General features: G+C 36.2%; 1 protein-coding gene across 1 annotated transcript in view; it reads right to left on the reverse strand.

The window, feature by feature from the left end:
• Nucleotides 1-205: 205 nt before the first annotated feature.
• The window catches only part of LOC149133326 (metalloproteinase inhibitor 4-like), a 23382-nt gene continuing 9536 nt past the window's right edge, over nucleotides 206-14051 (reverse strand). The window contains exons 3-5 of the mRNA XM_089359969.1: nucleotides 13618-13726; nucleotides 8172-8293; nucleotides 206-471 (exon numbers count right to left, since the gene is read on the reverse strand). Coding sequence (XP_089216095.1) covers nucleotides 325-471; nucleotides 8172-8293; nucleotides 13618-13726 — 378 coding nt within the window. The 3' untranslated portion in view covers nucleotides 206-324. The remainder of the gene's footprint in view (nucleotides 472-8171; nucleotides 8294-13617; nucleotides 13727-14051) is intronic.

The raw sequence follows: 14051 nt of genomic DNA on the forward strand, positions 1-14051 counted from the left end.
TATTTATATTTATATATGTATATATACATTATATATGCACATATAAACGTGTTTATATAATTTATACATATGCATATACTCGTACATATATATATGTATACACACACACATACATTACACACACATATATATATATATATATATATATATATATATTTGTCCTCAGCCAGTTACTCTGTGATACAACTATACATTATATCAGATATCACATGATGTAATATATTTTTAATTAAAGCCCACAAACATATTCTACATGTATACGTAAAATATAAATATAGAAATATGATAAATAGAATTATATTTAAGAAAAAAAGTGAGTTTGAATTAATGGACGCTGGCTGTACACTTCCCCTTTACTCCACACTCCCAGCATTTCTTGAAGTACTTCGTTCTCGCCCAAACACATTTGTCGTTGCGTTTTGTAAGGAAGGAATGTTTGTGGTGACATTCAGAAATACTATAAATCGGATGCTGAAAAGACAAAAATGAATACGTGTCATACATTATACTCTCTTTATTGGCTACAAGAGCCGATCGAAAGAACAGTTAAAATACAAAAACAATGGAGAATGGGAATTTTCATATATAATTTACAGATGTAGCTGTGTGGTAAGAAGCTTGCTTCGCAACCACAAGGTTCCGAGTTCAGTCCCACTGCATGGTATTTTGGGCAAGTGCCTTCTACTATTGTCTCAGGCTGACCAAAGCCTTGCGAGTGGATTTGATAGACGGAAACTGAAAGAAGCCTGTCATATATATGTAATGTAGGGGGTGTCTTTGTGTCAGTGTTTGCTCTCCACACATGTGTGTGTCTCTTTGTGCTTGCCCCCACCAATACCATCACCACCACCATTGCTTGACAACCGGTGCTGGTTTGTTTACGTACCCGTAACAAGCGGTTCGGCAAAAAGTGACCGATATTGCTAAGTACCAAACTTAAAGAAAAATAAAGAAAGATACAGGGTCGATTCATTCGACTAAAAGTTCTTCAAGGCGGTGCCCCAGCATGGCCACAGTGTAACGACAGAAACAGAAACTAGATAAAGATAAGGGATAACTGTGTAAGCAATAACTGTTTAACAAGAAAATTGATAACTACTAAATTCCACAGGAGAGCAGAGTATTACCTAGGGACAACTAACGGAGACTACCGATACTGGATCATCCGGACTAACAAAGACACTATAAGAAGGAACCTCTCCCAGCCCGTGGTCTCATGCCTACAGGACAAGCTACAGAACAAACTCACTCACTCAGGTCGTACGTACAATATATTATAAGAAACTTAACAGATGAAGGCGCATGGTGAAGACGCATGGCTCAGTGGCTAGAGTGTCAGACAATGCCTTGTGAGTAAATTTGATAGACGGAAACTGAAAGAAAACCGTGTGTGTGTGTGTGCTTTAGTATCGTGACAACCGGTGTTGATGTGTTTACGTCCCCGTAACTTAGCGGTTCGTCAAAATAGACGGATAGAATAAATACCAGGCTTAAAAGATTTTAAGAAAAGTCGATTCATTCGACTAAAAATTCTTCGAGGAGGTATCCCAGCATAACTACAGTCTACTGACTGAACCAAGTAAAGAGAATAAAGATAAAATAGTGGTCTTTCGATGATTGCAATTAGGGAATCGACCATCGTCTTTCTTTGAAAAGAAGTGCTGCAGTTCTCCTTTTCTAGTAGCTATAGCATATGAGATTGTATTATGGATGAGTGGAGGACATAACTCTACCACTCCGATCAATTTTTTAACTTCTTTACGTTTTGAAAGAGGCGGAAGGAGGGGTGAGATAGATGCTGCCCTCAAGCGAATTTCATAAAAGTTGGACGAGACTGGTACGTAAGTCAATGCCAATAGCTGAATTCAGCCTGGAGATTATAGTCGAGAGAAGAGAAATATTTAGTGTGCAAGCTGGCCGGGGTCATGTGGTGGTGGGGAGATGCTCTAGCCTGTCTTAAACAAAGGTACTGAGCCCTGTGTGTCCTTGTTCGTACGTTATGTGAACATAATTTTAATCCGTCTTTCATGTTAACCGTCCCTGTTAATTACATATGTGTGTGTATTTAGAGATAGAGAGAGGAGGAGAGACAGACAGATAGACAAAGGTCCCAATATGTTTTGTAACCCATCTTGCATAAAAGTATATAATGTAAAGTCTATGGCCAATAAAGACATTCCATCGTTTTTTATGGAACACGCCACATAAAACTGTAAGCTATCCTTGTATTCCCTTCCCTTATCAGATATTTCTGTGGCAAATAAATGAAATCATGAACATCATCATAGTCGTCGTCATCATCAAAGTTACTATTACTTGCTTTGCAGTATTTCTTCTTTTTTGTTTTTGTTTTTTTGTCTTTTGCTTCTTTTTTTATTTTATTTTTTGTTATGAGTTCAAACACCGTCGAAATCAACTTTGCCTTTCATCCTTTCGGAATCGATAAAATAAGTACCACTTGAGCACTAAGGTAATCGACTTAACCCCTCCCCCGAAATTGCTAGCCTTATGCCAAAATCTGAAACTATTATTATTATTATTATTATCATTATTATTATTATTATTATTATTATTATTATTATTATTATTATTATTATTATTATTATTATTATTATTATTCCTTCGTGACACAGTATAGGTAAAAATGCACCGGAGTCTTTAGTCATCTGTGAAGTCACAAAAGGACCTCAGGCAGATAATACTTTCCTTAAAATGTGCACTGTGCCCAGTAAGGCTGCTTTTTGCAAGACATCAATCTTGCATGGGATTTCCAGTTTCCTTAAGAAGTTTTGAAGTTTCAATGGGATTGAGCCCAACGCTCCGATCACCACTGGTATCACTTTTACATTACCCTCTCGCATTCCATACAGTCTTGCCATTTGCACTTTCAATTCAGAGTACCTGGTGATTTTTTCAATCTCTTTACTCACAACATTCGTGTCATTTGGTATAACTACTGGTATAACTACTTCAAAGATCTGACAGTATTTGTCTCTCTTATTCAATATGACAATATCCGGTCGACAGTGTTCGATTACACGATCTGTCAGAAAATCATTGTCCCAGCGTTTCGTTACTTTTCCATCCTCCTGCATAATTTTACCGGGTACATGCTCATACCAGTTCTCTTTTACTTCATATTGGTATTTACGGCATAAGAGCCAATGAAGATACACACACACTTTATCGTGGCGGCGCTTGTATTCTTTATGTGCAAGGTTCTCACATCCACTTACCAAGTGGGTCACATTTTCCACACTCTTTCCACAGAGTCTGCATTTCTGGGTGTCAGAGGTTTGTAGATGTTATACTTCACTTGGTAGCGAGAGCCAGGTCTTGTGCAGCAATGATCAGGCTTTCGGTAGTACGCTTTAAATCACCTCGCTCAAGCCATGTCCACGATGCTGTATTATCCGTAACGTCCTGTGTATTCCTTTCAAACTGCCCATGCATTCTCATTTCAAGAAGGTCTCCTTTTCTCTTCTCCTCAGCTCTTTGGTTGAACTCCTCCTTGCCCATCATTTCATCTGCATTTACACCCATATCTTTCGCGGCATATTGCAGCAGGTCTTCATCACTATTTATCAAATACACGGCAAACGTTCTCCTTTCACTCCTTGTACAATGGTCTATACTAAATAGTCCTCTGCCACTATTTATTATTATTATTATTATTATTATTATTATTATTATTATTATTGTTCAGTAGTTTTATTTTTATAACGTGCTTTCACTTCACTACCGAGCGCAGCTCTGTGCGCCTTGGGTATGTGCTGTGGTTTGCTGTGGTGCTCTTATGTTTACTGTATTGAAAGTGTTTTGCGTAGAATGTGTGCAGTACCCAGTAGTGCAATTTTCTGTATGTTATATATATTTGTAAGTCCTGGTGTTTTTGTTATGTATTTGTCTGAATATTTTTTTATTATACCTAAGGCACCTACTATGATAGGAATTGTTTCTGTTTTTAGACTCCACATTCGAGTTATCTCTATTTCCAGGTCTTTGTATTTTGAAAGTTTTTCCATTTCTTTTAGAGAAACGTTGTCATCTGCTGGTATTGATACATCAATTAGAAAGCATTTTTTTTCTTCATGATCTTTGACAACTATATCTGGTCTATTTGCCTTAATTTCTCTATCTGTGTGTATTGGCATATCCCAGAGTATGGTTGCTTTCTCGTTTTCTGTGACCTTTTCTGGCGTGTGTTTATACCATCTTTTTTCTGTTGTTATTCCATAGTGTTGGCATAGCTTCCAGTGTATATAGGTCCCAGCTCTGTCGTGTCTGTGAATATATTCCTTCTTAGCCAGGACTGGGCAGCCAGAGATAATATGATTTATTGTTTCTTGTCCATCTCCACATATTCTACAGTTACTTGTTATATTTCTTTTCATTATGTGTTTTTGGTAATTTCTGGTGGGGAGGCTCTGGTCTTGTGCAGCAATTAAAAATCCTTCAGTCTCTGCTTTGAGTCCTGAGCTTCTCAGCCATTGCTGGGATTTTTCTCTGTCTATTTCTTTCGCATTTAGTTTAGCCCAGTATTTACCATGTAGGGGCTTTTCTTGCCATCGTTTTATCATGGTCCGTTGCTGTTCTAGTTTTAGTTTGGATTTCATTTGTTTTATAGCTTTTGTTGTTTCTTCTTCTTCTTCTTCCTATTTGTTAGGTAGATTGATTTCTTGTTTGTATTTGTCAGCTTCCTTAAATACTGAAAACAGTTTTTTGTTTTGCTCGTGTTTTGTGGCTATTTGTATTAGTTTCCCTTGCTTCTGGAGTAGCTATTTTTGCAGTCCTATGGTGGTTATTTTATAATAGTTTTCTAGCTGTATAAGACCCCTGCCACCTTCTGTGCGTTGTATATATAGCCTTTCTATGTCAGATTTTGGGTGGTGCATCCTATATCCTGTCATTATTTTTCTTGTTTTCCTGTCTATTTTACATAGTTCGTTTAGTGCCCAGTTAAGGATGTAGCTGTAGCTTATAACTGGGACAGCTAAAGTGTTGATACCCATTATCTTGTTTTTAGCATTGAGCTCTGTTTTTAGTATTGATCTAACTCGTCTATAGTACTCTTTCTTTATTTTTTCTTTCATTTGTGTATGTTGTATCCTATCTAGTTCATTGACTCCTAAATACTTATATGGTTGGCTTTCGTCTAGTTCTCTTATTTCATTGGCTTTATCTAGTGTTATATTGCTACTTTTAACTAATTTTCCTCTTTTCAGGGTTGCTTTGGCACATTTTTCTAATCCGAATTTCATATCTATTTCCTTGGTAAAGCCGTGTACTGTCTGTAGTAGTGTTTCTAGCTCTTTGTCGTTTTTTGCATATAATTTTAGGTCATCCATATATAGAAGGTGGCTGACTGTTTTTCCGTAGCATTTGTAACCGCATCCAGTTCTATTTAGCAATTCGGTTAAAGGTGTGAGTGCCAGGCAGAACAGGAGTGGGGAGAGCGTGTCTCCCTGGAATATTCCTCTTCTAATGGGGATGGCTTTCGTTTTCACAAGTCCCTCTTTTGTTTGGAGCTGTAGCACTGTCTGCCATTTGTTCATTGAGTGCTCTATGTATTTTATGATAATTGGTGCCACCTTGTTTATGGCTAGTGTTTCCAGAATCCACGTGTGGGGAACACTGTCGAAAGCCTTTTGGTAGTCCACCCAGGCCATACTGAGGCCTTTCTTCTTTCTGCAGCTGTCTTCAGTTATGGATTTATTGATCAATAATTGATCTTTACAGCCGTATGAGCCCTTGCAGCATCCCTTCTGCTCTTCTGGAAACAGGTTGTTATTTTCCAGGTGTTTACTCAATCTCTGCGATATTATTGCAGTAAAGGCTTTGTAGATCGTAGGGAGACAGGTTATAGGTCTATAGTTTTGTGGTTTCTCCGTTTCCGTGGATTTGGGGATTAAGATGGTTTTCCCTTTTGTGAGCCATTCAGGCATTGTCTCTGGATCTGCTAGTATGTTGTTAAAGTTTTCTGCCAGCTTTTTATGCATTCCTGGCAGGTGTTTTAACCAGAAATTGGGGATCTTGTCGTGTCCAGGTGCCTTCCAGTTGCTTAGTCTTTGCAGTGTCTGGGGGACCTCTTCGGTTGTTATAGGGGCCCAGAGTTGCTCAGGTGCTAAGTTCGTTGTTTTAATGGTCCTTTTCTGGGGTTGTTGCTTCACCGACCATATTTGTTTCCAGAATTTCTCTAGTTCTTCTGCTGTTGGTGCTGAAGTAATGTCTATTTTATTTTTACCCAGTTCTTGGTAGAGTTTTTGGGGGTTGGATTTGAACTGTTTGTTTTGTTCAAAGAAACGTTGGCGTTTCTCATACTGGCGGATCCTTTGTGCTTTGGCAAGGATGTCTTGCTTTAGTTTTTCTTTTGCCTCAGGTAAGTCTTTTTCTGTAATGCTGTATTTGTACAGTATTTTTGTTTTCTTCTTGTTTCTTAGTAGTGTTGATTGTTTACTAATTTCGTTGAGAATCGAGAAATCTTTTCTCTTTTTTTTTAATTTTGTTCTGGATGTTATTTATCCACAAGGTCTGTTTGGGTGGTAGAACTCCTGTTCGGATGGGTTTGAGTGAGTATCCTGCTTCTTTTGTGGCTGCAGTGGCTGCCGCATATATTATGTCATTTAGCTCAGTGATATTGCCTGTTGTTTCTGTGGTTGTTAGTTCCGTGACGGCCAGGTTTATGCTATTTATTATTGATGTTGTTTTATTGTCTATTTTGATTTTTGTGAGATATAATCTGTGGTCCATTCTAAGATCTGTGGTTTTCAATTCTTTGGTTATTTTCATTTTCATAGTATCGTAATTATTAGGTTTCCCTTCGTTATTTCCAGGCTTTATATTTGTTTTGCCTTCCTTTTCATTCATATGTTTGTCTGTGGTGTTCTGGTTTGGTGCTTTTTGTACACTATTATACATCTCTACGGTCTGGGTTTGTTGTTTTTGTTTACTTCGTTTTTGCCGGAAATGTTACGTTTGTCCTCGTGTTTTGCTATCTCAGTGTTTATATTATTATTTGGCATTGCTGTGTGACTACTATCTAGATTTTCCTGATGTATTTTTCCTTTCAATTGTTCTATTTCTATTTCTGATATTTTTTTTGCTTTTAGAATATATCTTCTTATGTTAGCTAGTTTGTTAGGGTTCATTGTTTTATCGAGGTCTATATTTACATTATTTTTCTTCCATATTTTATATGTATGTGTTGTTGCGTTTTCGTTTTTTTGGGTAGAGCACTGCTGTGAAATAGGCGTATAGTATCGAAATGTATTCCTCACGTGTCCATTTATGCCGTTTTGGTTTTGTTTGCGGGACATGAGGAACAACGTCCGGTCCTTTATTTTGACGGTCATCGTTTTCGTAGGGTACCGGTTCGTTTATTTCTGTTGTCAGATTGTTTTGCACGTTCAGATCTTCGTATTTTTTTCATAACAAGCTTACAGTACGCACTTCTCGGTTGTTATTCTTGGGTGGAATAATACCGGTGTTATTTAATCTGTTTGTAATTTTTTTTGTACATGGTGTTTTGGGGTTCGAAGATGGTTTGATTTTGATGTAACACGTGTGTTTACGATCGCTGTGCGGGTAGTGGAGGTATCAAGTTAAAATACATCATTATATTTGGAAAGATAGAAATAAATTTCAATGAGTATTACTTACTCAGATATAATCCAACCCTTTGTCAGCTATTTTTTGGCTCAATGCGATGTCTTTATTTCCGATGTTTTTGGATAAGTTTTGGAGCAGTGATTTATCGTTCTCACATGTTAAACTTCCCCGGTGTTCTCTTATTATTATTATTATTATTATTATTATTATTATTATTATTACTATTATTATTATTATTATTATTATTATTATTATTATTACTATTATTATTATTATTATTACTATTATTATTATTATTATTATTATTATTATTATTAACTCTTTCATCCCCTATTTCATAACTATTTGGATTTATATGTGTCCATAATCATCACTAATACTAAATCCTCTAGCTTAAATAAAAGGAAGGAAGGAAGGAAGGAAGGAAGGAAGGAAGGAAGGAAGGAAGGAAGGACGGAAGGAAGGAAGGGAGTAATGTGGGAAAGAAGAAAGGAAAGAAATAGGGATTATGATTATGTACAAAAATTATTTGGTAATTGATTGTTGAACACATCGACACTTACCTCGCATTCGCAATGACGTTTATAGTATTTTGCCACTCCACGTCTAATAATTTTGGAGAGACTAAACCAGGGTTGATTTCCCGCGCATAAACCCGTTTCCAGAGAACCATTATTGAAAGATGCTGAAAATAAAGAATCAAACTAATAGCGTTAATGGATATATAATCACTTTTATTGATTTACTTCAAGAACGGAAATAATTAGAATGTGCACATACATACTTTTATATCATTAGTTACGGATATATTTCTATTTTCTCAACGAGTCACGTTATTATTTATAAGAGTTCGTTATTATTTATAAGAGGGTTGTTAATGTCTATCACTTCAACATCTTCCCTTTTCAGATTGATCTCCGCTGGAAGTGAATAAATATTTTTTTTTTCAAACCACATCTCCATTTTTGAGATTTATTTCCATCGAAAGCTTAATAATTTTTTCGTTTTGGAACGGCTTCCAACAATTCCGTATATTTTCTTTTTCTTGTACTTGTACGCCTTGGCTCGACGGTTTCTTGTGGAGAAAATATGGTAGAGGACTTCAAAAATATCGTAGAAGACTTCAAAAATATCGTAGAGGACTTCTACGGGTACCTCTTTCCTTGTAACCATTTCTTCAGCAAGCCTTTTTTCCAGTTGATTCATGATTATGTTCCCATTTCGAACCTTTCACCATATACGTCATTTTACCGATCCGTTTTATCATTTCGCCATCTTCCCAACCTTCTTTCCATTTCTGTACACTCTGAAAAACACCTTATCGCCAGTTTTTAAATAGTGTTTTCCCAGGTTTTTTTTTATTTTTCTTCCAGGTAATAATTTGTCAAAAACTGTCCTTTTTTCTCTTGCGGACATCAGTTCAGCAGGCAACATGCCTGAAGGGGTATTTGGGTTTGGCGTTACACGGTAAACTCTCGGGAATTGTGACAATGCTATATCACCCATTACCTCATTTCTGGATTTCCTTAGCACCCTTTTGAACGTGTCCACAAAGCGTTCAGCTTGTCTGTTCGATCTTAGGTGATACGGAGGACTAGTGATACATTTACATATGTGTGACCATTTTGTAACGCTATCTACTATTGTTAGATAATATTATTCGTTTGATGGTCCTGTGAAGTCTATGTGTAGCCTTGTCTATGAAATATCGGTATTGGTCCAAGGTTGAAATTTTGTAGGTAGTGACTTCGCTGCAAGAGCAAAACCTATGCAGGATATTATTGACTTCTCAGTAAACATAACTCTTCATAAGTGACTTCATCCAAAACATACCTGGATGTCCAGTGTGGAATTCCTTTAACATTCGATTTTGTAGTGAGACAGGCATTACGATCTTCTGTGCATACATAAGCACGTTATTATATATCGAATACAAGTTCGAAACTGTATTACGTCCATTAACGCGTATTTTTTTGTGATCTCATTATTATTTTCATTTTCATGATAAACTCGTCCGTCTCTGACTATTTTTTTTTATTTCCCCCAACGTGACAGGCAATTCAAGCACAGCGTTGCACAATATAATTATTTCATTTTCGGCTCTTAACGTCCCTATTACTGTGTCTTCTAGTGGTTGACTGTATTTTGGTATTAACTTCGACAAACTACCTGCATGTCCCAATTTTTTAGATGGCAAATAGTCCATCTTGAAGTCATAATTTAGTATGATCGTTCTCCAGTACTGCAATCTGTTGGCTGTATGTGTGGGAATAGGCTTTTTTGATTCATAGATCGACAATAATGGGCGGTGGTCTGTCTGCAAGTGGTATCTTCTTCCATGTATAAATTTATGGAATTTCTTTATCGCAAATATGACGGCTAATGCTTCCTTCTCTATTTGACTGTAACTTTTCCCAGCCGGCAGTAAGGAACGCGAAGCATGAGCTACAGCTTTCGCGGTACCATCTTTATATTTGTGTAAAATCTTACCTCCAACACCACTTTCTTGCTGCCACTACTATTTCTAAATGCGGGTCAAAATGTGATAACGACAATTCCGACGTTAAGATGTTTTAATTTCTTCAAAAGCTTTTTGGCGCCTGTCCGACCAGTTCCATTTAACGTCCTTTTTTTAACAACTTCCTCAGGGATGAATTTAAATCATCCATGTTTGGTAGGCATACCTGGTAGCAATTTGCAAGCTCCATATATACTGGTAACGGTGTAATGTTTGTCAGAGGGAGCATAATTTTTATTGCACTCGTCCTTGACGGGTTTGTTCTACGTCCATTTTCATCAATAGTCTGCTCTAGGTATTTTATTCTTGGCATAAAAAATTCACTCTTTTCTTCGCTGAGCTTAAAACCATTATTTTTTACTTTTTCGAAGACTTTTTTAACATGCTCAGCATGCTGACCACGAGATTCACGTTTTATGAGTATGTCATCAAGTTAAGCTATAGCGAAATCCGAACCTGCGAGCGTAGTGTCTATAACTTGTTGAAAAATACCTGGTGTAACCTTTATACCAAAAGGAAGTCGATTAAATTTAAACAATCTTCTATGGGTAATAATTTTGAACATTCCTCATTAGCTTGTACCTGCAGGTATGCTTCAGTTAGGTCCAACTTTGAAAAACATTTTCCTCCATTCAACTTCGCGAAAATTTCTTCCGCATTTCGTAACATAAAACATTCGTTTAACCATGTTGAAAAATCAGCACATACGCGGATATTATTATTATTATCATCATTATTATTATTATCATTATTATTAGTATTATTATTATTATTATTATTATTATTATTATTATTATTATTATTATTATTATTATTATTATTATTATTATTATTATCATTAATTTTATTGAGTGAGAGAGCAGTGCATACCATCAAAGTGACACTGGGGTAAGATATACGAAGCCCAGTATACCCACCATCACTACCTGTCTGATAAGGGTACACCAGGCACATGCATCACAACCATATGTGCACGACATGGTGATCTCATATCAAGATAAACAGCGCATGACCTCGCAGGTGGGGCCTAGTTAGAATTTTCTTCAGGTCGAGTAGCCCATCCCGCTCAAAAGGTCCCTGAATAAGGTCTGTTTAAGGATGTTGAGCAAAACACCCATGTTTCCAAAGGTGAATTATTCAAACCCCAAAGAATTCCTCTCAAAACATGGCTATGATGCTCCCCCACTACTTCTGCTCATGATCAGAGATGCACATATCGTCAGCCACCAAGAGACATGCTCAACTAGTTAAGGTCAAACAACTGACAAGCAAATCTGTGGTATTAAGCAGAATATTTACTGTAGCCCTTCTTTTATACCAAAACAAAACAAAATTCATGATAACACTTCCAATCAATCAAGATCAGAAGCCATGAGAGCCACTGCCTTGTACTGCATTATTATTATTATCATTATTATCATTATTATTATTATTATTATTATTATTATTATTATTATTATTATTATTATTATTATTTTGACATAAACTGTCAGGAACGCCCATTCAGCGTAATATATTTTTTTCAATAGGTACACACTTTTCAAGTCTATCCAACTTTTCGTTAATTTGTTTAAACGTTGTGAAAGATACAGTCCTTATTGGTTTAAATTCCGGTATAGAAATTTCTTTTACTTGAAACTTCGCCTTTGTTTTTGTGCAAAGACCTAATTCATCAGTAAAAAACTTTGGAAAAATCATTCATATTTATAAAAAAAAATATTTATGGGGAGGTTCCATAAGTTACAGGTCCGTTACAAGTCGACATTTCTTCAATTATATCTGCGTCATGTCTTAAATTTATAATCCTCTAGTATTCCTCTGCTACTGCTTGTAGAGTTAATTTTTGTTCCTCTTCTAATTTTGTTAATATCAAGAAACGTTTTTATGTATCTTTCCTTGCAGTTAACACTTGAACAAAGATTAAACATTTGAAAAAGTCTGGGGTTAATTCATTTAATTTGAATTTTCACATTCTCAGTTTACCACCTAGCATAGGTAACGAAATCCTTATCTTTTTTTTTTTACTAAATTTAAACACTGCCAGCGAGTATTGTACAGGGAACTTCTTTGACAGAAAATTTTCGATAGAATGTTAATTGTGTCATCGAAACAAATATCACCTGGTTTCTTCGGCAGAATATAATTACAGTATTTTTCGTGATCGGCAGGAGATAACTTTCTTAAAAGTAGTTGAATTTTCTTCTTGTCAGTCCAATTGCTGCATTCATCTTTGAAGATTTCTTCGTATCTTTAAAAGTATACAGAGAAAGTAATAACTTCTGCTGGATTACAGACGAACTCTCCATTCGAGTTCGCTGCAGAGTCCGGCGTAAACAACCCGGAAGTATCTTCAGACTACTTCAACATTAATTCCAGTAACTGTTGCTGTTGTTGTTCTCTTTGCTGATGCAGCTGCAGTTGCTGCTGCTGCTATTGCTCTTTCTGCTGTTACTGCTGTTGTTACAGCTGCTGTTGCTGTATATATTCACCTTGTAAACGATTTTTTTCTTTGGTTTCGTACCAAAAAATTCGACCTTCCGACGCAAGCTTCGAATATCTCGTCGCCACTTTTCTATCCCCAGTTGCGGATATACGATTTTAGCGAAGGGGTGGTAAAACAATGTATTCACAGACGTAACTTCCGACTACCAACACGCGAGACTCAAACGCCTTATTTTCTATTTTCTTAACGGGACACCTTACTCTTTATAAGAGTGTTAATGTCTATCACTACGATACATGCATACATACACACGTATATGCATAAATGCATACATACACCCGTATATGCATAAATGCATACATACCTACACACATACATACATAAACACATACATACATACTCGAAGGCGCGTAGCTTAGTAGTTAAGCTGTCACTCTCACGAGCGCAAGATTAATGTTTCGTTAACAGAACGGTGGTGCGTTGTGTTCCTGAGAAAACCACTTCATTTCACGTTGCTCCAATCTACTCAGCTGTAAATGAGTAACTCTGCAATGAATTGGCGTTCTGTTTAAGAAGAATGTTGGTCTGCCTGCCAAAATTGCATCTGATAATATTAGCTAGCGCAAAGGTCACAAAAACTGTAGATAACATTCTAATCAGATATATGTCATAATCAGTAAATTATAAATTATATTTTAAAAATACTTTTTAAAAAGCAGCTTAACACAGATTTAATGAATGGTAAACCGTATGAATTACCTTATAACACGTGTGTTTGAAAAGCTGAAACAACAAAAGTACTTACATATAAACGTCCTTCGATCACGTCTGTGTTAACCTCCTTTTTTTTTAAAGATCCTATAGATATATATATATATATATATATATATATATATAAAATTCATAATTTTTGATCTAGAAAATCTTATTCTCTTACAACCTATTCTCAATAAACCCACGCCTCACTTTCAAACCAGAGTTAACAGATATATGGTCTAACACTATGCTATAAGATGTACAGTCCGCCACAATATTTAATCTAACTTACCATGTATGAGGTTTTTGCTTCCTTTTGCGAAATCAATGTCACACAGAGGATTAATTTTGAGCGTTACCAAAGGATAAGTGTCCATCTCTGTCAGTTTTGATTTATCACCCTAAGGAGAGAATGGGAAAAAATTGTTGAGTTCGTTTTAATAAATACATATGTTTTATATGAACAGATAAGAGAGTCACTATGGAACCTACCCGAAACAATATCCACATGCTAGGTATAATCAAAATATATCCTTCTGTCTTATCTACATATATAATTGTGTACGTACACACCCACGCACACACATTCACACACACACACACACACACACACACACGCACACACACACACGCACACACACACACACACACATACATAATATATATATAGCTGGTGGTCCGAGTGTTTCGTGCGTTGTTGACGGACTTTCAGTGTTTCTCAACTGC

This window comes from Octopus bimaculoides, chromosome 11 (genome assembly GCF_046866305.1).
Source record: "Octopus bimaculoides isolate indiv1 chromosome 11, ASM4686630v1, whole genome shotgun sequence".
Taxonomy (NCBI): Eukaryota; Metazoa; Mollusca; class Cephalopoda; order Octopoda; family Octopodidae; genus Octopus; species Octopus bimaculoides.